This window comes from Esox lucius, chromosome 10 (assembly GCF_011004845.1).
Source record: "Esox lucius isolate fEsoLuc1 chromosome 10, fEsoLuc1.pri, whole genome shotgun sequence".
NCBI classification, from domain to species: Eukaryota; Metazoa; Chordata; class Actinopteri; order Esociformes; family Esocidae; genus Esox; species Esox lucius.
In genome coordinates this window covers 30,146,529-30,173,845 of record NC_047578.1, presented here as the reverse complement: position 1 = coordinate 30,173,845, position 27,317 = coordinate 30,146,529, and the positions used below count along the sequence as shown (strand labels likewise).

General features: G+C 40.1%; 1 protein-coding gene and 1 long non-coding RNA gene across 4 annotated transcripts; one reads left to right on the top strand and one right to left on the bottom strand.

Annotated features, from left to right (window-relative positions):
* Positions 1-9,115: 9,115 nt before the first annotated feature.
* Positions 9,116-24,821, bottom strand: trhrb (thyrotropin-releasing hormone receptor b). The gene is made up of 2 exons (XM_010865675.3): positions 23,739-24,821; positions 9,116-10,157 (listed from the first exon to the last, which is right to left on the bottom strand). The coding sequence occupies exons 1-2, from the start codon at positions 24,504-24,506 to the stop codon at positions 9,726-9,728; spliced, it is 1,200 nt and encodes a 399-aa protein (XP_010863977.1). The 5' UTR covers positions 24,507-24,821; the 3' UTR covers positions 9,116-9,725.
* Positions 10,439-21,761, top strand: LOC105006936. Of its 3 annotated transcripts, none has more exons than XR_827479.5 (3): positions 10,439-11,005; positions 19,891-20,009; positions 20,616-21,761. It is a non-coding gene; the product is annotated as an uncharacterized LOC105006936 (long non-coding RNA). The 3 variants fall into 3 exon arrangements; XR_827480.3 differs by lacking the exon at positions 10,439-11,005 and adding an exon at positions 18,664-18,854; XR_002196407.2 differs by lacking the exon at positions 10,439-11,005 and adding an exon at positions 18,910-19,027.
* Positions 24,822-27,317: the final 2,496 nt, after the last annotated feature.

Below are 27,317 nucleotides of genomic sequence, written 5' to 3'. Positions count from 1 at the left end.
TAATTATGAGATGTTCCACCAGGTTTTTTATTTTTTAGCTTCCCACTCCTCTTTCTATTCTGGTTAGTGACAGTTTGCGCTGTTCTGTGAAGGGAGTACTACACATCGTTGTATGAGAACTTCAGTTTCTGGGCAATTTCTTGCATGGAATAGCATTCATTTCTCAGAGCAAGTCAAGTCTGATGAGTTTCAGAAGAAAGTTTCTGAACAGTTTTGAGCTGTTGCAAATGTGTTTTCTAATGATCACATAGCCTCTTAAAATGATAAACTTGGATTAGTAAACACAGTGTGCCATTGGAAAACAGGAATTATGCTAATAATAACACAGGAGAGGGTTGCTAATAATGGGGCTCTGTAGGCCTATGTGGATATTCCATTGAAAACCAGCCATTTCCAGCTAAAATAGTAATTTACAAAATTAACAATGGCTACACTGTATTTCTGTTCAATATGATGTTATTTTAATTGATGAAAATGTGTCTTTTCTTTCAAAAACAAGGTAATTTCTAAGTGACCCCAAACTTTTGAACGGTAGTGTATATATGTGTTTGTGTTTTTTAAATGCATTTCTCAAATTTGTAACTGGTCAAATTATCTTAGATTTTAAATTCCTGGTTATTATAATACGTTTTCAACAAGTATTATTTAAAACAACAACTGCACCATATTTAATTATTGGGAAATACTGTATTTGTTATATCACAATATAAAAATAATGATCTTAATGTAGATTTTTTGCTCAAAGATACAAACAAATGCAAATTATTTGTAGCTGATTATTCACAGAAATTATGTAAATAAAGCCACATACATCAATCAACTCAATGCAACTTAAAATAAATACAGGGTTTTTTTGTACATTCATGGAAGATAAACTCATCGATCACACCATAATCATCACTAAACTCTTGGCTATGGAATATGACAGTTTTATGTTATGGCAGTTATATGTTTATGATGCCCTAAACCAGTCTTGTGCCATTTGGGTGAACTGAGAGATTTGTAACAGGTTGATGCCATAGATTAAATCTACACAAGAATATCTACAGTATATATGGTGTACAATTCACAGGGCGTATGTATCAATTGTCTGTAGGATCAGTTTTGCTTTTCAGATCTTGATGAATAACTATGATGTAATGGACAGGGTGACCTAATCCTAGGTCAGTAGACTAAGCCTGTTCTAGGACAAAAAAATCTAGTTCAATAGAAAACTTCAATGAGCTAGGTTTAAAACTAGGCTTAATCTGTGTCTTCAAAACCGGCCCTTATTGACTTGAGCTTCACACACACCAGGTTTTACTAAATAGCGAACAACCCCCTAACTTTGGCCACACCTACTATCAGCCCTTTCTAGCAGTTGAAAGACTAAATCACCTCAAGCTTAAAATGCTATTGCATTGGAAAACAAAAGTATTTTTTTGTATTACACTGCATGCACAATTATTAGGCAAGTGAGTATTCTGATCGTATCATTATTTCTATGCACATTTTCCAACTCCTAACCATTTGAACTTGAATGCTCATTGGATTGAATCATTTTCAGGTAATATGTATTGGTGTAATGAGGAAGGGTGTGGCAACAGTGAATAAGACCTAATATCAAGGTGTGCATATTTATTAGGCAGCTTCATGACCTCAGGTAAAATGGGCCAAAAAATAGATTTAACTGACACTGAAAAGTAAAACATTTAAAATGCTTTTCAGACAGATGCAACACTCTTGAAATAGCTAAACTATTTCCACCGGTCACCGGACAATTAAAGGTTTTGTTGCGAATAGTCAACTGGTGAGCAAAAAACGCATGGAGAAGAAAAAACGCAAATTAACTGCAAAAGACTTGAGAATAATAAAATGTGAAGCTACCAGGAACCCATTATCCTCCAGTGCCATCATATTCCAGAAATGCAACCTACCTGGAGAGTCCAGAAGTACAAGGTCTCAAGTGCTCAGAGACAGCCTGGTCAAAGTCTGAGATATATCAATCTAGATAGTTACTATATGGGGACTCAAGTTGACTATGCCCTTCCCAATAAGGAATGGAGCTCTGTTCACCTGTGGGATGTAAGTAATAATAACCCCCTTCTGTTCAAGAGCTTCCTCCAAGAGAACAGTTCCTCACAGCGGTTTTATGGCACAGGCAGAGGCCTGTTTCTCTTAGTGCTAAAAGGAGCCAAGGCCCTGCTCAACCGACATTCCATTCATTACTGCCCCTGAACACTGGCCTTATAACTTGGAGACAGAGAGAGAGAGACTAGCTTTTCAGCATATGTGTAATTGATCAAACATACAGAGTACAAATCCCTTCTAATAAGATAATGAATAAATAAGAATGACAATAAATACATTTTCTACACTATCATTAAAGATGAGGTAGTTGGACCTTTTCGGATTGAAGATGGACTGAAACTCAACTCCCAAACCTACTGCCAGTTTCTGGAAGATACTTTCTTCGAACAGTGGTACAGGAAAAAGTCCTCAGCATTGAAGAAGGCCATGATCATGCAGGACAATGCTCCATCACATGCATTCAAATACTCCACTGCTTGGCTAGCCAGCAAGGGCCACAAAGATGCCAGAACAATGACTGATACAGATACACATCTGTATGGTATCAGAGGATCACTAGGTACTCTGGCCATCCGTTCCTCTGCCAATAAGGGTATCTGTCGTTTGTTCCTTAGGAATGTAGAAGAGGAGGATATGGTATTTGCCTTGGGGGCATCATTGACTGGTATCGGCAGATTATAAGGTTACTCATTAATCTGCACATCTGTATAACTCATCAGGGCATCTATTGTCTGTCCGGATGCTATAAGAGCTCTTTAGAGTTCAAGAGGTTACCCATGTGGGGTAGGACAGCTTGCCCCTTGTGTGAAGCCTAGGTATTGACAGAACAAAGGGAATGTGTTTTATTGACATAGGACAGCTGGGCAGCCTTTTACCACACCCCTTTTAACTGTAATAAATACAGACTGTTCATGCATCTACTTCAGAGACTCCTGAGATGATTATTCAGTAAGCGTTTGACGTGTCTCTCTATTTGCAAATAAACTATTGATTCTGCCAAGATAATTTTGTCTCTGTACTTACTCTTTTAAGGGTTCTGATCGATGGAATTGCCATCACACTTTGGGAGCTCGTCCTTGGTTACTTTATCTGGTGTCTCAGAATCAGATCCTAGCGGGTTAACTGTGCACGGCCGGAGACTGGGTCCCTGAGCCTGAATCCTCCCTCGCTCGTGGACTGGCTGCGAAAAGGTTGAGAGTCAGGGCGCCAGGCTTAAAAGATTTTCGGGATTCATCAGTACAGGTACCCGGGCTTACATTTTGAACTGAGGAGGTAAGGGGTACATTGCAGTTAGAAATGGTTCTGGTAATATTTGTTAGGGCACATTTAAAATCGAGAGACATGGTTAGGGCCTTGAACGTCTCACTTACGCGCCGCCAGGTCTATTAACGATGTTAGGACACGTTAACTGATTGTGTGTGTTAGGGCACTTCTATGCGTTAGGGCGGGTGTATACAGTGGGCAGAACAAGTATTTGATACACTGCCTATTTTGCAGGTTTTCCCACTTACAAAGCATGTAGAAGTCTGTAATTTTTATCATAGGTACTCTTCAACTGTGAGTGATGGAATCACAAAAATCCAGAAAATCACATTGCATGATTTTTAAGTAAGTAATTAGCATTTTATTGCATGACATACGTATTTGATACATCAGAAAAGCAGAACTTAATATTTGGTACAGAAACCTCTGTTTGCAATTACAGAAATCATACGTTTCCTGTAGTTCTTGACCAGGTTTGCACACACTGCAGTGGGGATTTTGGCCCACTCCTCCATACAGACCTTCTCCAGATCCTTCAGGTTTCGGGGCTGTTGCTGGGCAATACAGACTTTCAGCTCCCTTCAAAGATTTTCTATTGGGTTCAGGTCTGGAGACTGGCTAGGCCAGTGGTGTAGTCTACGTGATACGCAGGTATACGCCGTATACCCACTAGGAAAAGTCAAGGATTTCCGTATACCCACTTACAAAAGCGCGATGATACGTAACAACATCGTTGTGACAGAACGTTCTCATTTTCATTCATAAATTCACCCCGTCTGTGTTGTAAAGCACTGACACTTGGACCTTTGAGGCTTCCGTGGCGGTGCCCTGGTTAACTATGGTTACCTTATATACCGTATATATGTCAATGAACGTTACTAAGCAACAACAAGTTGTTTCTCGCAACTAGCTAGCTAGGAAGAGTAGAGCCAATGAAACGTAAACAGACCCAAAAAACACTATTTCATTGTTTTAAAAAGTCCGTCCCTGAAGCTACTGCCGCGTCGGGTGACAAAGCTGCCGCAGATCATGACGACCGGATTACCGTTACAGAAAACCAGCCCAACAATCCAACCGCTATTGTTACCTGGTAAGTGACAGTATCATAGAGATATTGTTCTATATCTATGGACAGTATCTTATATGATGTTGTGTGTGTGTTTGTGTGTGTGTGTGTTTTAAAAGCATTGAAAAAGTCTTAAATTTGATAATCTCAGGCCTTAAAAGCCTTGAATTTGGTATATAAAGTTTTGGATTTCGTTACAAATGTCTTATATTGTTTGCCTTCCCTAGGATTAAGTTCATACCATAACTAAATGAACTGTTACTAATGTAGGCTAATTAAAAACTGACCGGAGCGAGGACCGAGACACAAAGTAAACACGCCTCTCTGACCGGGACCGGGAGGGGGGGTTAGCTCGGTTAAATTGATCGGCGGATGTGCGGAATGTGTCGGGTGTGTCGGAGCCTGGCTGGCTGCTACTGCTACTGTAGCGGAGCTGCAGGTAAACCGCCAGGGCTCTCAAGTGTCACACATTGAGCGTGACAGTCAACGTAAAAAGCAAACAGGGCTCTGTGTCTGTCAGACGGTCTGAGATTTACCCTATCAGCAAAGCAATCACGTAATGCACAGCAGACTATGGTGCAGGTAGATTATTTTTATAGTTTTTTTTAGGTACTTTATTTCTCTCAAAATATCACAACTCCTCCAAATCTCAGAGAACACGGATATATTTTGAATGTGCACAAAGTTTTGAACATGAGCAGAAATCTTGCTCAAAACACATCTGAAATATCATTGATGTGAATAATTGTCATATGCACATTAAAGGAGGTTACTTCCTCAAAAAAGGTGTCACTCTTGTCCTTAAAACTTAAGAGCCCTGAGTAAACGCTGACCTGAGCTATATGTTTTCAGTGTTAAACACAGCTGCAGGTATTCATGCACAACTGTTGTTGGTGATTTACAGAGGTGGAAGATCGTGTATTGCAGTAAAAGTAGAAAAATCAGTGTTGTAGAGTTACAAATTACTTGTCAGTTACAAGTCCTGCATTCAACATTGTCCTTAAGTAATAGTACAAAAGTATTATCAAAATATACTGTAGGCTACTTAAAGTACCAAAAGTAAAAGTGCTCATTATCAGTTTAATATATCTTATTTTATTGGATTATATTATAACCGAAGCAGGAGCTTGGTCCGCATTGCCGGCAGTAAGTCAGACTTGTTCCCAGTGCATGTTTGACTCCGGCAGGGCTGCCCTTTGTCACCGGTTCTGTTCGTAATTTTTATGGACAGAATTTCTAGGCGCAGCTAGGGGCCGGAGGGTGTCAGGTTTGGGGACCACACGATTTCGTCTCTGCTCTTTGCGGATGATGTTTTCGTGTTGGCCCATTCAAACCAGGACCTTCAGCATGCATTGCGACGGTTTGCAGCCGAGTGTGAAGCGGTGGGGATGAGAATCAGTACCTCCAAATCCGAGGCCATGGTCCTCAGTCGGAAAAGGGTGGCTTGCCCACTTCAGGTTGGTGGAGAGTGCCTGCCTCAAGTGGAGGAGTTTAAGTATCTAGGGGTCTTGTTCACGAGTGAGGGAAGGATGGAACAGGAGATTGACAGACGGATTGGTGTAGCTTCTGCAGTAATGCGGTCGATGTATCTGTCTGTCGTGGTGAAGAAAGAGCAGAGCCGCAAGGCAAAGCTCTCGATTTACCGGTCAATCTACGTTCCTACTCTCACCTATGGTCATGAGCTTTGGGTCATGACCGAAAGTACAAGATCCTGGATACAGGCGGCTGAAATTAGCTTTCTCCGCAGGGTGGCTGGGTGATCCCTTAGAGAGTTTGAAAAGCTCGGTCACCCGGGAGGAGCTCAGAGTAGAGCCGCTGCTCCTCCACATCGAGAGGGGTCAGCTGAGTTGGCTTGGGCATCTGTTTCCGGATGCTTCCTGAACGCCTTCTCTGGAAGGTGTTTCCGGGCCCGTCCCACCGGGAGGAGACCCCGGGGAAGACCTAGGACACGCTGGAGGGATTATGTCTCCTGGCTGGCCTGGGAACGCCTCGGTGTCCCCCCGGAAGAGCTGGAGGAAGTGTCTAGGGAGAGGGAAGTCTGGGCATCTCTGCTTAGACTGCTGCCCCCGCGACCCGGCCCCGGATAAGCGGAAGAAGATGGATGGATGTTTGAAGGGGGGACTGATGGGAAATGGGCATGAGAAACTTAACACAACACAGATGTGCTGACTAACTCTGAAAGAAGGACCATAGACAGGACGTGTTGCCCACACATCCTGTCCATACATTCTGTCCATTCCTCCTGCTAGGAGTTGCCCATGTGACTGACATAGGCTATATGGATAGGTCCATTGACCATAGGTTGGAACATACCATACAAGGGTCTGTTGTAGGAAAACCTTTCTTATTGGAGGGTATTGGAATGTGTAATGGTTGGTTATGACCGCTGGCCACCACCTATGTTTCCTTGCATAAAAGACTGTGTTGCCTCTGTAATTATGGAAGAGATAGAAATGAAAAATGGAAGGACAACATCATAGACTCATGCTGAATAAAGATGGCTCTCCCCTGACTTCTGGTTGCATTTATTTTGTTCATGGATCAAACTTGGACAGAATCTAGGACAAGAAATGGTTCATAACTGACTGTCTGTCATTTGGAGGAGCACAACATTTGCGATGACTTTGGAAGTACATCTTATTGGAACCATGAGAGGTCTTTTCAGTGAATCAAGCAATTGGCATGAGAGGACTTTGTACCAGTAACAGATTGAAGTATGTATTCAGCGATCGGTGTGTACACACCCACGTGTCGATGCTACATATCCCACACTGTCAGTATATGTGTCACCTGAATTCATTTCCTTTGACCAGTGATTTTAACATAAAAGGTTTTGCTGTACTATGTTATAGTTCTGTGGAATGAAGATGTGTGATCTTGTAGTTAATACGCAGGTAATGGTCTAGAAGCATGTAAATGAGGATCCAGGCATTTGTTCTGTTCTCTACTTATTAGGGTAATAATATCGACAGGGTCATGTTGTTACAGAGTACTGTTTTGTTGCAGTCTACATCCTAATGAGTAAACTGTTTAAGGATTGATATCAAGGGTTGATTTGGTATCAAGAGGAGGGATTGTTATGGACATTTTTAACTAAGGTGCATTTGAGAAATGTCTTCTTTTTTATTGCCTGTTATGTAACAATTTTCTTTGATTGTGATACATATGTCTGTATAGTATCAGAGCATCACTAGGTACTCTGGCCATCTGTTCCTCTGCCTACACCAATAAGGGTATCTGTATTTTGTTCCTTAGGAATGTAGGAGAGGGGGCTCTGGTATTCGCCTAGGTGGCATCATTGACTGGTATCGGCAGATTATAAGGTTACTCATTAATCTGCGCATCTGTATAACTCATCAGGGCATCTATTGTCTGTCCGGATGCTATAAGAGCTCTTTAGAGTTCAAGAGGTTACCCATGTGGGGTAGGACAGCTTGCCCCTTGTGTGAAGCCTAGGTATTGACAGAACAAAGGGAATGTATTTTATTGACATAGGACAGCTGGGCAGCCTCTTACCACACCCCTTTTAACTGTAATAAATATAGACTGTTTTTGTAACTACTTCAGAGGCTCCTCAGATGATTATTCTGTAAGCGTTTGATGCGTCTCTCTATTTTGTCTCTGTACTTACTCCTTTAAGAGTTCTGATCGATGGAATTGCCATCACACCCCCTTGCTCAATAAAGCACATGTAAAAGTCCGTCTGAAGTTTGCCACTGAACATCTGAATGATTCAGAGGAGAACTGGGTGAAAGTGTTGTGGTCAGATGAGACCAAAATCGAGCTCTTTGGCATCAACTCAACTCGGCGTGTTTGGAGGAGGCGGAATGCTGCCTATGACCCCAAGAACACCATCCCCACCGTCAAACATGGAGGTGGAAACATTATGCTTTGGGGGTGTTTTTCTGCAAAGGGGACAGGACAACTTCACTGCATCAAAGGGACGATGGACGGGGCCCATATAACGTCAAATCTTGGGTGAGAACTTGGAGTGGCTCAAGAAGAAGCACATTAAGGTCCTGGAGTGGCCTAGCCAGTCTCCTGACCTTAAACCCATAGGAAATATGTGGAGGGAGCTGAAGGTTCGAGTTGCCAAACGTCAGCCTCGAAACCTGACTTGGAGAAGATCTGCAAGGAGGAGTGGGACAAAATCCCTCCTGAGATGTGTGAAAACCTGATGGCCAACTACAAGAAACATCTGACCTCTGTGACTGCCAACAAGGGTTTTGCCACCAAGTACTAAGTCATGTTTTGCAGAGGGGTTGAATACTTATTTCACTCATTGAAATGCAAATAATTTAACATAACATTTTTGATATGCGTTTTTCAGGATTTTCTTGTTGTTATTCTGTCTCTCCCTGTTCAAATAAACCTACCATTAAAATTATAGATGTCATTTCTTTGTCAGTGGGCAAACATACAAAATCAGCAGGGGATCAAATAATGTTTTCCCTCACTGTATAGTGTAACTAAACAAAATATTAATGAGTCGGTTAACTGTGGAGGGTGACCAAAAATATAGATTTGTTTATTGATACGTTGCTAACCAACTGGCTAAAAATTATATTTCCACTAACAGTTCATACATGCTATTTGCTAACATGCTAGCAAAAAAATATATGTCACTATTAATCACAAAATATTGACACATTAATAAAATTATAACACTGATAAAATATTCTTCAAAACCTCAGTTGAATTTTTAAAAGAGGGGGTTCCACTACAATAAATAGCAAACAAGCAAAAAAGTCATAATAAATATGAATACATAGTCATTGTTTAAAATCTTAACACACTTATAATCCTAAATAGGCACAACTGTTTGAGGTTATGGTTTAGTTCCTAAAATGTTAATCTTTACAAGTTTTCCTTTTAAAATTGCAATCTTTCTGAACAAATACGTATTTATTTACATTGCACAATAATGTTATGGTCGACACGATCGTGTCCTCAATATAAAACATTTAAGATAAAGATACATTCACATTTTTTAAATAATGTTCAAATGGATAAACTTTGAGTATGGATGGTCAAAAAAGAAAGACTGTAAACACTGTGCGTCAGTGGAAGAGAAAATGAACAGCACTTCCTAGTGAACTGCTCTAAATGTAATTTAATAAGAGATTTATTTCTTGAAATTTGAATCTCTTTCTTAAGACATAGAGACAGTGGATCTCACACTTGAATATGTCCTGGCCTTCACACATGACACTGTCTTCAGATGTGACAACTCTCAACTGTGAACTGTTCACACAAAACACTTCAGTCCCTCAAAGTTTTGTAAGAGCTGTTCAGTGACTGAGCACCAAACACAGACATTATAGTATCAGTCATTGCTAAAAGTCACCTTGTTGTGGACACAGGTGTCCTGAAACAGCATCTTCTTGTCAGGCAATAGGTCCTCAGTGACTATGATCTCATCCAGCTGTGTGGTGAATTGGTCTGTAGTCTCCACCATAGATGTGTCTTTGACTGCACTGTATGTGAGTGCCACACTGTATGCGCCAATGGTTGGCTTCTCAGACCCTGTTCGCCTGCAGAGGCAGAGCCTGCGGAAGGCAGCGCGGAACTTCTGTGACATTGCGTTGTAGATGATAGGGTTGATTGCACTGTTGAGGTAGATGCAGCTTCGGCAGAACAGGACAAACCAGGTATCCATGTAGGCCTGCTCCAAGAAGGAGTTGATCACCACCAAGGTGCGGTAGGGCATCCACAGAACAGCAAACAATATCACCACCACAGCCAGCATCTTGGTCACCTAGGACAAGAAAGAAAAGGCTCCTATTCAGTCCCCAAAATATGCTACTGGACTTATTTGCCTTACATTGCAGTCTGCAAGGTTCTCAGCAATACAGTGACAGAGAAATGCAATCTGTTGTGACCTAGCATTTTTTGCCAATTGCTATTTAAGCACACCCAATACTCTATGAACATGTGAAAAAGTACACTCCTCAAAATGTCTTTTTTTTTTAAACATTTGCACATACATATGTAATTTTCACAACACTACGCATTTCAATAGCTAGTGTTGCCCTCAACTGCTGAAATGAGTTAATTTAGCCATTTCTTTGAAGTGTCTATCATACCGACTGCAAGGAATCTTTGCACACTCTTTTCAGTATTGCTTAGATTTTTTCAGTTTTGTGGGCTTTCTTTATATCTCTGGTTTGGGTTGAGCATAATTAAACCCAGCCATGTTTGGTAAACACATTTTTGGGCCTTCATAAGTAGAATTTTAACGTTATTGTTAATCAGCTTTAAATACCTGTATGCGCTTGTTAACCCTCTTTGTATTTATTTCAGACCAAGTGATCAACATCAGTGTCAGTTGGACTGTGCATTTGTGATCTTACACAACCTGAACAGATACTTTTTGTGTAAGTCTAATTATGTACAGACATTTTCAGTCTTGTACTAAAATTATTACGACAATATGCATACAGCTGAACTTTTGTACTCTATTTACCAACCAACAGATTGAGAACCCCCGGTGATGATACAGAGTACATCACCATAATGGCTTCCGTTATGGAGACCCCACCTTGTGGCTGCACAGCGTCAGGGGATTTTAGTTTCATTGTTTTCGTTCATGCTTGAAAGCTGAAGGTAATACATATTTTACCGTCAACACATCAAAACTGTGATGTATGTAAATGCATGTTTGTGTTAGAATAATATTTGAACATGTAAGTGGATCGTTATTTACACGTTAAGCTAGGGAAATGGTGAAAGATATTGCTAAAAAAAGACCAGACGCAGAACACCCAACAACATCTACACATAATCAACAGACCATACCCCAAAATACAAATGAACAAATGAAATCATTGTTTTTATTTTTAAACCCAAACACGATACAATCAACTTAGTCATAATGTGTAGTCGGCCCAGGCTTTGATTGTTCATTCAAAGTAATAGCATTGCTCATGCAATGTTTGTTTACTGTAGTGCTTTGTTGGACTACAAAACTTTTTTTCAACCTGCATATACTGCAATTTTTATTAGTGGTTATATAGGGGCCATTATTATAGGCAAATCTGATCTTAAGGCCCATCTCTTGTTAAAATGAAAAATAGGCTGAAACTCTCCAAAATTGGGGGTTATGGAATTGCTGAACCCTGGCGCCCTTTTGTTAAACACCAAACATCTTGCTGCTGATATAGCACTTATTTATTGTCAGGGAATTTAACATTCCGGAACCCTAAGACACCCATTGTTAAACATCAAATATTTTGCGCCTGTAATAACACTTGTGCGGGGTGCTTATCAAGCGTTTTAAAACATCAAACATGAACACAACAATGTAATCATAAATTACAAAGTCACCGGACATGCATACATCACTCCAGAGGTCCCACCCAGCAAACCGGACATCCTGCCCACATGTCAAATTAATCTGGAAGCCATGCCCACATAAATCACCAAAGTGACACATTATACCTTATACTTACTATTCCCTTCTACACTTAAACACTTATACAGTGCACATGCGGAACAGAAGTAGATTAGTCGTCAAACTCTTATGTATTGATCTAATAACTGGTGTCAATAGGGCAGAGTGGTTGCACCTAAATAACTAATCTGCCACTTGTTCTTAGATGATTGTGGTTTACTCAACATTTATAGATTTTAAAATGGTTTTACAAGACGTTGTCCATCATTAGTGTTCATTGACTGCAGCAAAAATTGTTGTCTGCAACTATACTCTGGTTACTGTGGGATAGTGAGTAGCTTGCATAACCATAACTGCTAAAGCTAGTATAATATACTTTGCAAGATAATGCACAGAAAATCACAGATTTTATTGACAGTATGCCTGGTGCTTTTACAACTGCGGTTACAGCATCTCATGCTTTTTCTTTGGAAAGACTGTTCAATTGTTGTTGGAAGTATGAAGCTATATCAATGATTCCAACAAACATTTAAAATCTGTTATTCACATTCACAGTTTATCTTCTCACTATCACTTTCCCCTAAATCCTATCAAATCCTTTCAGTCTAATATTGCAGGAGTATATCATGAATACACTCTTACTTGTTTTGAGTAAGTTGATCTTATTAATTAAAAACAGTATATGACAGATGAAACAAAGACCCACAGAATTGGAGAAGAGGCGGTGGTAATGAACACTTCAAATTAAACTTTTACAGATGTTAGCGAGCAATTCCGCTAACATCTGTGAAAGAGTAAGTTTACCTGTTATGTTATAATGAAGTACGTGCTAAATGACTTGATCACACTAACATTAAGTGGTGAAGTTTTGGTCAAGATAACATTCACTCACTTTTTTGATCCAGCTTGAAATGTTCATAAGCACTGCCTCCTCTTCATTTCGATTGAATGTTTGCCTGAACCAATCAATTTCTTTCTGCTCTCGGAACACATTTGAGTATCACTGTAAAGAATTGTTGTATTTTTGCAGTAAGATTTTACCATTAATTACTGTTTTACATAAATGCTGTATGATACTGTAAATAGCAAAGGACGACGGGTAGTTTTGGGACTTGCTTTAAGCAATCCATTAATTTAAACTATTTTACAGTGTAACTGTAAAATTATGCAAGTTTTTGGTAATAATTTGCAGTTGCATATTTATAGCATTCACAAAATTTCCATTTGCAATGTTATGTATTATGCATAATCTGAATTGGAAATATTAGCTAACTTATAGGTGTAACTTATTCAAATGCGCAGATCATGCATACATGCCTATTAACTAAATAGCTAAGTTCTCTAAAGTTAGGGGAAAAGAATGGCACAAGAGATGTTGTGAAGGTGAGGAAATCTTAATGTTACTGCATACAGATGTCATGACATTTTAGCGAATGGATTTCTAGCCGTGTCTCTCAAATCCCTGCCCAGTTAGCACAAGGTATCCATGTCTTGAAAACAAGACCTATCGTCGTGAAAAACTTTATATTACCGGTTATCTATAGTACACTTAGGAATTTAGTTTGTTTAAAATGTACTATGAAATTGCATAGTAATGCCCCAAATACTGGGTTTCAATGTGGTATACCTGAATGCCCTCGTGCGTTTAGAAAGTTCCCAGCTTTAAAAAGCTTACTTGTATTGAGATCACAAGTGTTACCAAAGGACTGTGAGATACTCACATGTGAATTTTTATTTTGTCAACTTACATGTGAAGACATTACTAGTTTTATTTCTCATTTGGTGTCCCACATTAAAGAGGATCTGGAAACTGTATAGGTAGAGTTCCACGTGTAGTGGAATCTAATCACCTGCTCCTGATTGCATTGAGGGATTGTTGACATGCTGTATGCTGCCTGCTGTTACCTACCTGGCTACCGGCCAAACCTTTTCGAATTTACTCTATATGAACTAATTGGTCAAATTCGACTTCAAGAGTTTTACCAATGCAATACTTTTTATCTGTTGACCTTTTACCCAACTTTTCTACACCAGGACTCTTTTTGGACATAATTAATGGAATTACTCACCCCTGAACATCTGACGCTAAGTATCATTAATATGCCTTATCATTGTAAATGTTGTAGCTACAACACGGAGGAGAACGATCGTCTTCAGGTAAAGATAGCAGAGTTAGAGCCTCGGCTTCAGAGACGCAAATATCAGGCAAGGATTATGTTAATGTAGAAATGAGAAAAAAACTGCCTCTGTGCTACCAGGAAGAAACGATAGTTAGCCCCCCGGCACAGCTCCTGCAGCCGGGCAAGAACTTTCTCTTGGTCACTGGGAAGAAATGCCGTCGACCATACCATTGCTAGAGACAACTGAGATTTTCCCCACTGGAGTAGGAGTCAAGGCCCGAGCCGTCTTCGGAGGGGAATGATCGGCGGGCATGTTCTACCAGTGGCCCAGAAAAACTGAAAACTTTAGTCATCTGCGATTCCATTACCCGTAGTATTAGACTAAAGAATCAGCCGGTGATTGTACACTGTTTACGGGGGGGCAGAGCCACCGACGTAGCCGTATCTGGGATTGGTGGTAGCGAAGTCGAAAACTGGCAAGTATAGAGAGTACAGAGATATTGTTATTTACAGTGGGGCAAAAAAGTATTTAGTCAGCCACCAATTTTGCAAGTTCTCCCACTTAAAAAGATGAGAGAGGCCTGTAATTTTCATCATAGGTTCACTTCAACTATGAGAGATAAAATGAGGAAGAAAATTCCCGAAAATCACATTGTAGGATTTTTTATGAATTTATTGGTAAATTCCTCTGTAAAATAAGTATTTGGTCACCTACAAACAAGCAAGATTTCTGGCTCTCACAGACCTGTAACAACTTCTTTAAGAGGCTCCTCTGTCCTCCACTCGTTACCTGTATTAATGGCACCACAACCTCAAACAGTCACACTCCAAACTCCACTATGGCCAAGACCAAAGAGCTGTCAAAGGACACCAGAAACAAAATTGTAGACCTGCACCAGGCTGGGAAGACTGAATCTGCAATAGGTAAGCAGCTTGGTGTGAAGAAATCAACTGTGGGAGCAATTATAAGAAAATGGAAGACATACAAGACCACTGATAATCTCCCTCGATCTGGGGCTCCACGCAAGATCTCACCCTGTGGTCAAAATGATCACAAGAACAGTGAGCAAAAATCCCAGAACCACACAGGGGGACCTACCGAATGACCTGCAGAGAGCTGGGGCCAAAGTAACAAAGGCTACCATCAGTAACACTACGCCGCCAGGGACTCAGTTGCATCCAAAGAACACCATACCTACTGTGAATTTTGGGGGTGGAAACATGATGCTTTGGGGCTGTTTTTCTGCAAAGGGACCAGGATAACTGATCCGTGTTAAGGAAAGAATGAATGGGGCCATGTATCGAGAGATTTTGAGTGAAAACCTCCTTCCATCAGCAAGGGCATTGAAGATGAAACGTGGCTGGGTCTTTCAGCATGACAATGATCCCAAACACACTGCCCGGGCAACAAAGGAGTGGCTTCGTAAGAAGCATTTCAAGGTCCTGGAGTGGCCTAGCCGGTCACCAGATCTCAACCCCAAAGAAAATCTTTGGAGGGAGTTGAAAGTCCGTGTTGCCCAGCGACAGCCCCAAAACATCACTGCTCTGGAGGAGATCTGCATGGAGGAATGGGCCAAAATACCAGGAACAGTGTGTGAAAACCTTGTGAAGACTTACAGAAAACATTTAACCTCTGTCATTGCCAACAAAGGGTATATAACAAAGTATTGAGATTAACTTTTGTTATTGACCAAATACATATTTTCCACCATAATTTACCAATAAATTCATAAAAAATCCTACGATGTGATTTTCTGGATGTTTTTTCTTCTAAATTTGTATCTCATAGTTGAAGTGTACCTATGATGAAAATTACAAGTGGGAGAACTTGCACAATTGGTGGCTGACTAAATACTTTTTTGCCCCATTGGCACCAACGAGGTAAGGATGAAACAGTCAGAGGTTACGAAGCAGAACATAGCATCAGTGTGTAAACTAGCTAGAAAGATGTGTCAGCATCGAGTAATTGTCTCTGGCACCCTCCCAGCTAGGGGTAGTAATGAGCTCTACAGCAAACTTGCACAACTCAATCGCTGGCTGGAAACGGAGTTCTGCCCATTGCAGGAGGTAGAGTTTGTAGATAACTGGCTCTCTTTTTGGGACTCTTCCAGAAATAGGGCCAGGCCTGATCGGCTGAGGAACGACGGACTCCATCCTAGCTGGTGTAGTGCTCTTCTTTTATCTAGGAACATTGACAGGAGTCTCACTCCTATAGCCTCACCATGAGATAGGGTGCAGGTCTGCTAGCATAGTGAAGTCTGTCGATAGCATAGCCAGAGTAGGTTGTACAGTTTTACCTATTGCAACTGTGACTCGTTCCAGGCTGAGAAATGTTAAACAAGGTAGTGCTAACAATAGCAATCTTATTAAGATAAAGCTTTCCTCCACCTCGGTCACAAATAAAAATGACTATCACCTCGCATCTCAAAATGGGACTCCTAAATGTTAGATCCCTTGTTTCAAAGGCAGTTGCAGTGAATTAATTAATCTCTGATCATAAACTAGATGTTATTGGCTTGTGTGAAACATGGCTAAAGCCTAAATAATTTACTGCCCTAAATGAGGCCTCTCCTCCTGGCTGTACTAGTGATCATATCCCCCGTGCATCCTGAAAAGGAGGGGGTGTTGCTAATATTTATGACAGTAAATATTAATATACTCACACACATCACTGATTTTCATTCTTTTGAAGTTTTACTCTTGAAAGTTAACCAGACTGATAAATCGTTTTACATAGCTACTATTTACAGCCCCCCCAGACCATACACAATGTTTTCCAATGTTTCCAGAATTCTTGTCTAACATTTTCAATATTCATTTCAATATTCTTATGGAAAAGTCCAATGATCCTCTTCAAAAAGTATTTGAAGCCATAATTGACTCAAATGGTTTCATCCAACATGTCTCTGGTCCAACAAACTTCCACAATCACACCTTAGATTTAGTCCTGTCATGAGAAATATTTAGTAGATCTAATAATTTACCCCCCAAAATCCTGGATTATTGGATCACTGTCTTTTTACATTTACCGTTAAAACAAGAAATCCACTTGCTCTGCAAACAATGAGTTTCAAAAGCTGTACTATAAATTCTCGCACTACAAATAGATGTCTTGATATTCTTACAAGTTCGCCCAACAACGACAGTGTAAATAAATCTCCAAACGATCAAATCGAGGATCTAAACTCAACACTGCAAAATAATTTAGATACGGTTGTACCACTAAAAACAAAAGAAATACGCAACAAGAAAATTGCTCCCTGGTGCACAGACAATACTAGAGAACTCAAGCAAGCCTCCAGAAAATTGGAGCGAAAGTGGCGCTCCACCAAGTTGAAAGTATTCAGACTAGCCTGGATTTACAGTACACTACAATACCGAAAATCACTCACATCTGCTCGATCAGCTTATTTCTCCAACCTGAGTGAGGTGAACAAAAACAATCCAAAATTTCTCTTGGATACAGTTGCAAATTTTACAAATAAACAACGCTCAACAAGTGAAGCTGTAATGGATACATGAACTACTTTGATGAAAAGATCATCACCATTAGAAAACAAATAACTGACTCCTCCGTAAATAGTTATAGGTTTTATTGTTAACCTATAAATCAATTGCTCCTACTTACCATGCTGAATTGATCCAGCCATACATACCTACACGTAACCTACGATCGGAAGATGTTGATATGAGAAATGCATTTTCAGAATTTTCCCAGTCTCCTCCCGTTTTTAACTTAGGAGGGCATGAGGTCCTGGCCCACATCGGCGGAGTATCTGGCTAGGGGGACCCATTGCTGTCCTTTTCCAGAGTCCTCCTGGTTGTGTTGCAGATCGAGACGATGCCTGACGATTTCAGCTGCCACTGTGCTGACACCTCCCCCTCCCCGGTGTTGTCCCTTTCCTTGTCCATCCGGTCATGCTTCCAACCTGGACTAAGTTTAAATAGACTCTAGACTCTGCCCCCATGCATTTATTAATTATTACAATTGTAATCTTAATATTTTCACCTGGCACAGCCAGAAGAGGACTTGTCACCCCTCTGAGCCTGGGTCCTCTCTAGGTTTCCTCCTAAATTCTGGCATTCTTAGGGAGTTTTTACTAGCCACTGAAATTCAACACTACTGATGTTTACTCCTTGGTGTTTAAGGCCAGGTGTTGTGTAAAAGCACTTTGTGACATCTGCTGATGTAAAAAGGGCTTTATAAATACATTTGATTGATTGATTGTTTGAAATCACATGCCTGTTTCGAGGATGTGTTAAAATGTTTAAAGTTATATCCAAATTTAGGTCTCATGTGTCTTGAACACATGAAGGGTGCTCAACAAGACGACATACCAGATCAGTATCAGATCAGAACCAATTGAAAGTTTTGAAGTCTTGCGTGACTGATGAAGAGAGTTGTGCTGAACCAGAGAATGCTTACCTTAGTAGTGTTGATTAATCCTTTTTTTTTTAAAGGAAGAATCTGACGCTTTTCTACTTGAAACTTCAGGCAAAACAGTTACTACCAGCATCCACTATTCAAACTATTATTGAGGGTTTTCAAGTTATTCATGATCTTGGTTAATCACATCTATTTTCTAAGCTATATGAAACTTTGATGGGTCTGGGGATTGCAGAAACCACTGTGAAAAATATGATGGAGGAAATGAAAAAAGATCACCTTACAGCTTGCAACAGTGGATATTTAAGCACTGACCAGAGAAGAAAGACCACTTTTAAGACAGAATACAACTATGTTGAACCGATTCCACAGTTATTGGGCAAGAATGATGAAGTGACAGAATGTTTTGCCCATTTCAGCACTTTTTTCATGTAAATCAGTAAGAAAGCAATATGAGGAAGTAACTTGTCAGACAAGCATGTGTTGAGGGATGTACGGGAAGTAAAGGTTTTGATGGGCAATCCATTATTTCAAACTGGTTGGAAAAAACACAAGGTACTGGCAGTTTTCCTTACTCTGGCTGAACATTGATCACATACAGCTTCTTTGTAAAGAGCAAGACTAAAAATTGTTTGGACAATAATAATTTTTTAGCTCTCTGATTAAAGACCTGAAAGAAATGGAAGAAAATGGCATCCTATTAGATGACGGGCAGGTTCTCAAAGGGGGTTTGTGTGCAATTTCTGGTGATAACAAATGTTAGTCGCAGTGTTAATTTTTGTCGCTATTGTGAAATCCACAGAGAATCTTTTCAAAACACACAACACATCTGTGGAACAACAAGAACTTTGCAATCCTATCAAAGTCATGTTCAAGTCCTAACAACTAGTTCTGCAGATTCTGTGTGAGCATCAAATTAGATTCGTCTTTCAATCAGCTCAAGTTATATCATATTTGTCAGCCCGGGTTGCCGCAGTGTATTGGACATGATCTTTTTGAGGGAATTGTGTCTTTTGATCTGGCTTTGTTCATTGGTCGCTTGGTTCAGGATAACAATTTTACTTACTCAGAACTGAATCGATGCTAAGAACAGTTCAAATATCAAGGAAATTATGCTCTTGACAAACCTGCCAAGGACCCCTGCGTCATATTATTGCTTATGGCCCACTTCAAGGAGAAGAGGGCTGACCTCTTCATTCTGGCTGATGTGTCTGAAACCTTTTCTTATTTGTGCCCATTTTCAACAGCTTTTCTTCAGCAAATCTGTATTCTATGTATTGCAATCTGTTTAGAGTCTGTATGAATGTATGATGTTAAACAGGACTTTTTGTTTCACGTGTCTGCCACACCAGCTGACATTAAAGACAGTATTCCTCTGCCAAGTTCACCAAGATTGATTATGCAAGATAATAATTGTAAATTTAAATATTGTGTCTTGATAATACAATGTTTCATTAACGAAGATTTATAACACCTGTAGCAGTTTGTTCTTCAAAATTTCAGTTACTGATCTAATAGCAGTTTGGTGGATGCTTAATGTTTGTTGATTCACTGGATGTTTATCATTTGTGTATTGTATTGTATGTTCCAGGAGAGGAACTGATGGCAGCAGGCAGCTGGATGCTGTCAGTGGAAGGTCAGGTGGTGATGGGACCATGCCAAAACATAAAGTCGGCCTGTGTTACCTTGCACACTTGAGTTCATCCAAAGGTAAAAAAGTGTGGCTAAATGTATGCTTCTGAGTCTTTATTCACACAGCCTCTCAGGCTATAGGATTAGGTTCCCAACAGTTTCCTATCCTTCATGTAAAACAGTATATTAATCCTTGATTCAAGGGTTAGGTTTAATTACAGTCAATTTAGCAAGTACAATGAAATTCCAACAGTTTTTGTCAATGTGTCTTTACTTTGATTTGACATTTTTTAATTAAATTCACCTGACACTGCTTATTTAATTTGGAGCTACAAGTTAGTCTAGGGCCACTTGACTGATACCTGAAAGGTCCCTGATTCTAATTACCCAATCGCCATGAAAAAAACTCTTGTTCTGTCCGTGAGCAAGACTGGTAACCCTAATTGCTGTAACCATCACCCCCAGTTCAGTTTTGCTATAAATAATTGGGTCTTAAAGAACATGCCTGGTTGAATAACAGTAACATTTATATTAGAAAGATAATTGTTAATTTGCTGCTGATTAAATCTTGTCAAAATGTAATCACAGATCTTTGATTCCTTGTACATTGACTGCTTACACCGTAAAAATGCGATGTATCAAGTTGCCTACAAATCTAACAGAATTTTGTTCTATTTTTTACAGAGCCTTTATCGGCTCAACCCAACAGAGGGATCTAAGGCAAAGAAAAGAGGCCAATCAATGAATCCCAATGTATGTACACTCCTTAAAAACTGATGGACTTTTAGACTTGGAATTTGAGTTTTGTTGGCAGTCAAAGTTCTATTTTTGTATATTTTTTATGAAGACATCTAGATTTTAAATGTATTTAATTGCACATAATGTTTAGTTTTCGGTTTAATGTACAGTCATACACTGATTGAATCGGGGAATGTCTGTGCAAGTGTCTCCTTATATTCAGAGATTTTGGTCCATCAATTTACTTCCTGGAATCAAACAACTTTCTTAGAACATTATTGTTTACTACTTGTTTACCGAAAGTGAATTCCTGGCTGGATAGGCACAGGTTGTGGTGTGAATTTAGTCAGAGAAAAGGTGATTGACAAATAATATATTAAAAGTGCTCACCACAAGCTTTTACATAAAAGCCAATAGATTTGTTCTTTTTTGTCTATCAACTACAATACACAGCAGTTCACTGTTTGAATTCAAATCTAAAACTTGATAACTTTGGCTTTAAGGCTTTGGTTTAGCATGTGCCTACCCAGATATAACCTCACAGCGCTTCTTGTCACACACCCCTAGATAATTAGGTATTGACCTGAACAATTCAAATTTCAGCTGCATTTATTGAACTGTACAAAAAAGAATCCTCCAATGACTGTGTGTTAGGTTTTTCACAGTTTTCAGACCGGATATGACACATTTTTAATTTAGATTTTTTTGTATGACAGCTTTAAATTTGTATTATGTATTGCCAAACCAACAAACATATCCAATGTAATTCTAATTGTTTAATTTGCCTGTTAGATTGACCATCCTCATTATCTCTATTGGAGCTCTACCCAGAGGCATTGGATTGGTTTGATGTATTGCACGCTGTCATAGATTTTTCTTTGATTTTAATGCTAAACACAAATTGTAACTTAGTGAGCAGTTAACAACTTTCTGGTAATTTAATTATGTAATTATTTATGTAACAAAATGTATTTACAGTTTTGTACTGGTATTTGATTCAAAATACTACAACGATTCATTTAGTGCCTACCTAGAAAAAAAGTTGCAAATCAAGTTGTAATTGGTTTGATTTACACTAAAATACTGATTCAGTACAATACTGACAAATATATTTACAGTAATTTCCAGGCAACTAAGTTGGCCATAACGATGTAACTTTATAGTAGATAACTAGTATTTATTTACAGTACTATCTTATATTATAGTATATTTACAATAATTTCCTGGCAATTAAGTTGCCAATAATAATGTACATTTACAGTAAGTAGTTGGTATTTATTTACAGTACTATGTTATATATTTACAATACTTTCCTACCAATTAGGTTGCCAATAACAATGTAAATCTACAGTATACTTCTGTTTTCTCATTTACAGTAAATAACAGGGAATACAAATTACAATAAAATTCTGTACATTTTATAGCAGTTATTGTCAACTTAATTGACAGTAATTTCCCGATTTGTAGTTTGTTGCTCCACTTTCAGTAGGTACTCACCCCTGCTGACTGGGAGCACCCCACAAGCCTTACCGTTTCTGAAATGCTTTGACACAGTTACAACATGGCAACAAAGAAAATGAACTGACCTCTGTTCAAAAGTCTGCATACCCTTGCTTAATACTGTGTATTGCCCACTTTAGCATCAATGACAGTGTGCAGTCTTTTATAATAGTTGTCTATGAGGCCCCAAATTCTTGCAGGTGGTATAAAGTGGGGAGAACAAGTATTTGATACACTACCGATTTTGCTGATTTTCCCACTTACAAAGCATAAGTCTGTTTTTATCATAGGTAGTCCTCAACTGTGAGTGACGGAATCTAAAACAAAAAAACAAAACATTTTATTATCACTATTCTTAAATAAAAGTTTTTTTGCATTATCAGTCATATTTTCAAAATCAATTTCACAATTTCTGCAAGGGTGTGCAAACTTATGAGCACAACTGTATGGGGCTGCATAGCCACAGACCAGTCAGAGTGACCATGATGACCCCTGTCAACTGTTGAAAGCACGCAAGCGTCGGAACTGGACCTTGGAGCAGTGGAAGAAGGTTGCCTGGTCCGATGAGTCACATTTTCTTTAACAATACTTGGATGGCCGTGTACCTGTGTGCCATTTACCTGGGGAAGTAATGGCACCAGGATGCACTGAGGGAAGATGACAGGAGGGGGTGTGATGCTCTGCCCAATATTTTTTCTAAATGTGTTTGTCTGATTATAGTCAATATGTATGTACATATCTAAATCTGACCAAATATTGCTTTTTTGGGTCAGAAAATCGGGTCTTAATCCAACCCACTCTCTCCCTTTTGCGTACATATAACACAGGTTCACACAATGTCGTTGCTATGCATACGCCAAAGTCCTTTTTGCGTGCAGTTGACACGCAATCTCCTCCCATTAATAATAATGGTGGTCAATAAAATCGTTTCATTGACACGCACCAACTGAAACCTATTTGACGTCACCATCATCGAGGTACGGATTTCCGAAGAGTGATTAATCGCGTAGATTAACCTTTTTCTTGAAAGAATGTAAAAGGGTAAAGGTGAAACTTTAATATCGCATTTATTCACCATTGTTCTTAATTGGAGGAGATCGTGTCTGAACTGTACACAAAAAAGTACTTTGGCGTAATTGTGAAGTGTAAACCCGTGTTATATGTACGCAAAGGGAAGAGTGGGTTGCTTAATCATCAGAAAGATGTTGATTTGGTGTGAACAGTTACTTTAAACGTGTAATAAACATACATTTGCTGTTTGCTTTATTTAAACTAAGCATTATTTCAAATACAGCTCCGGAAAAAATGAAGAGACCACTGCACCTGTTTCTTTCCTTTCCAAAAAAGTCGAAAAGGAAGGTTTTGAGTGAGGAATAGAAGGGTTAAAGTTAAGAGACCACTGCAAATTAAACGCATCTGTTCCTCACTCAAAACGTTTTTTGGAAAGGAACGAAAAAAGGTGCAGTAGTCTCTTTATTTTTTTGGGATATATAGGCTACTGTTAACAAAAATGTATAGTAAATGCTAATAGATTAGGGCGCACATTATTTTTAGGATACCGCTACTCACCTGCCTCCGAGAAGCAGCAGTAGTGCTGTGGCGGGAGTTTTTACAACGAGTTGCAGTGTTGGTGTGTCCATCTTTTAGTTGTTCCTTGTGGTCAGACGGTAACGGATTCATGATGAGGATTCTTGCGATCAGACTGTACAGAATGCTGGCCAGCATAAGCGGCACAACAAAAAAAATGCTGAAGTCCAAGAAGTAAATGGGCAAATAGAGTTGTCTTGTAACTTTATAGCCACATGTCACGATAGTCACTTCGTTCTCGTAGACTACTTCTTTGACATCTGACAGGTATAACCACATGACGGAGTAAAGTAGGGTGACAACCCAGACATACAAAATTATTTTCTTGGCTCTGGACAGCGTGCATAGAAACTGGGCTTTTATAGGGTGACAAATGGCAATATACCTTTCGACGGTAAAGGCAGTGATAGAGCACGATGATGCATTGATTCCCAAGTACTGAAGGTAGGTTATACAAAGACATCCCGAGTGGCCGTACACCCAAGTCCCGAAAATGCTGTCTGTGATATTTGGTAAGCCCGCTGCAGTGAGAACGATGAGATCTGCCAAGGCCAAGCTCACCAGGTAGCAGTTGGTGGGTGTCCTCATGTGTTTAGTAGTAAGCACCACCATGATCACCATACCATTACCAACGATTCCCAAGGCGCATATGACAAAAACAACGAAAGTGCTCACCACTTTGTATTCGATTCCTTCTTCCATCCAAATTACCAAAGTTTGATTCTGTTGCGCTTCAGTAACATTTTCCATCTTCACACCTGATTTTTCCAAATTAGTTCGAGATGAGAGAAAAACTGAAGTAGCCTACGTCCACAAAGATTCTTGCGAAGTATTTTAATAATATACTACTGTCTGCTAGTCTGTCAACCTAATATTAAATGCAACCTATTGTACTTCAACTAGAGAACGTATTTTTTCACTTCGAGTCGCACTCCTACAAAAGCAGCTTTGACTACGTTTAACTATTCCTTGTCAAATCGTATGTAAAAGTATGACAGCGCAGCGGCTATGTTGGTCAAAGTAAAAGCAAGTGGAGCGTCGATGTCTCAGTGCCACTAATATGGAGTGCCTGGCTGAAAGGTATGATGGGAGGGATGCTTATTATTTTTTCATTTTCTCGTCACCATCATCTATTACGCAACGCTTGATATCTGATTTGGCGATTTGAGGCAAATAGCCTGTCAGTTTATTTCTGCAGTTGAAATAGTTTGTTTTCTTAGTAATTGTTTTAACAATTTAATAAATGTAAGTCAATTATTGTTTGATAACTGTGGGTAAACATTTTGAAAACAACGAGTTTGGTGCACTTTTTAATGATAAAGATGTATAAAAAATGTATAAACTGTGGTATTTCTATATGGACAATATACCTCAGTTAAGGGCTGTTCTTAGGCACAAGGCATCACAGAGTGCCTGAGTACAGCACTTGATCTATTGACAAAATACCACAAACCCCTGAGATGCCTTATTACTACTACCATTATAACTATATAATAATTTATCATACCTGTGGGTTCTCATATAACAATTAATAATACATTATAAACTGTGTGGTGAACACAGTTTGGTGAACTCTTAACATCTATATGTATGTAGGAGGATATAAATGTAGGAGGAAAATCATTCATACAGTGGGGAGAACAAGTATTTGATACACTGCCGATTTTGTAGGTTTTCTTACTTACAAAGCAAGGAAGAGGTCAGTAATTTATATCATAGGTACACTTCAACTGTGGGTGTACCTATGATAGAGGCGGAATCTAAAACAAAAATCCAGAAAATCACATTGTATGATTTTTAAATAATTAATATGCATTTTATTGCATGACATAAGTATTTGATCACCTACCAACCAGTAAGAATTCCGGCTCTCACAGACCTGTTAGTATTTCTTAATTAAGAAGCCCTCCTGTTCTCCAGTCATTATCTGTATTAACTGCACCTGTTTGAATTCGTTACCTGTATAAAAGACACCTGTCCAGACAGTCAAACGGACTCCAACCTCTCCACAATGGCCAAGACCAGAGAGCTATGTAAGGACATCAGGGATAAAATTGTAGACCTGCACAAGACTAGGCTGGGCTACAGGACAATAGGCAAGCAGCTTGGTGAGAAGGCGCAATTATTAGAAAATGGAAGAAGTTCAAGATGATGTTCAATCTCCCTGGGTCTGGGGCTCCATGCAAGATCTCACCTCGTGGGGCATCAATGATCATGTGGAAGGTGAGGGATCAGCCCAGAACTACACGGCAGGACCTGGTCAATGACCTGAAGAGAGCTGGTACCACAGTCTCAAAGAAAACCATTAGTAACACACTATGCCATCATGGATTAAAATCCTGCAGCGCATGCAAGGTACTCCTGCTCAAGCCAGCGCATGTCCAGGCCCATCTGATTTTTGCCAATGACCATCTGGATGATCCAGAGGAGGAATGGGAGAAGGTCATGTGGTTTGATGAGACAAAAATAGAGCTTTTTGGTCTAAACTCCACTCGCCGTATTTTGAAGGATGAGTACAACCCCAAACACAATCCCAAACGTGAAGCATCTCATCTTCATCCTCTTATCCGGTATCGGGCCGCAGGGGCAGCAGCTCCAGCAGGGGACCCCAAACTTCCCTTTCCCGAGCCACATTTGGCACCTCTGACTGGGGGATCCCGAGGTGTTCCCAGGCCAGTGTCAAAATATAATCTCTCCACCTAGTCCTGGGCCTACCCCGAGGTCTCCTCCCAGCTGGACATGCCTGGAACACCTCCCTAGGGAGACGTCCTGGGGGCATCCTTACCAGATGCCCGAACCACCTCAATTGGCTCCTTTTCACGCAAAGGAGCAGCGGCTCTACTCCGAGTTCCTCACGGATGGCTGAGCTTCTTACCCTATCCCTAAGGGAGAAGACTACCACCCTTCTGAGAAAACACATTTCAGCCGCTTGTACTCGCGATCTTGTTCTTTCGGTCATGACCCAGCCTTCATGACCATTGGTGAGGGTAGGAAGGAAAATTGACCGGTATATCGAGAGCTTTGCCTTCTGGCTCAGCTCTCTTTTCGTCACAACGGTGCGGTAAAGCGAATGCAATACCGCCACCGCTGCTCCGATTCTCCGGCCAATCTCCCGCTCCATTGTCCCCTCACTCGCAAACAAGACCCCGAGATACTTGAACTCCTTTACTTGGGGTAATGCCTCATTCCCTACCTGGTGGAGGCACTCCATCGATTTCCTGCTGAGAACCATGGCCTCAGATTTAGAGGTGCTAATCCTCATCCCAACCGCTTCGCACTCGGCTGCGAACCGATCCAGTGAGTGCTGAAGGTCACAGACCAATGATGCCATCAGGACCACATCATCTGCAAAAAGCAGTGATGAGATCCCCAGCCCACCGAACTGCAACCCCTCCCCACCCCAACTACGCCTCGATATCCTGTCCATAAAAGTTACAAACAGGATTGGTGACAAAGCGCATCCCTGGCGGAGGCCAACCCCCACCTGGAACGAGTCCAAATTACTACAGAGAACCCGAACACAGCTTTCACTTTGGATGTACAGGGATAGCCCTCAGAAGG

Coding starts and splice junctions, on each gene's coding strand:
- trhrb (XM_010865675.3), bottom strand. CDS start 24,506: ATGGAAAATGTTACTGAAGCGCAACAGAATCAAACTTTGGTAATTTGG. Junction 10,158..23,738: donor CTGCTGCTTCTCGGAGGCAG/GTGAGTAGCGGT, acceptor TTCTTGTCCTAG/GTGACCAAGATGCTGGCTGT.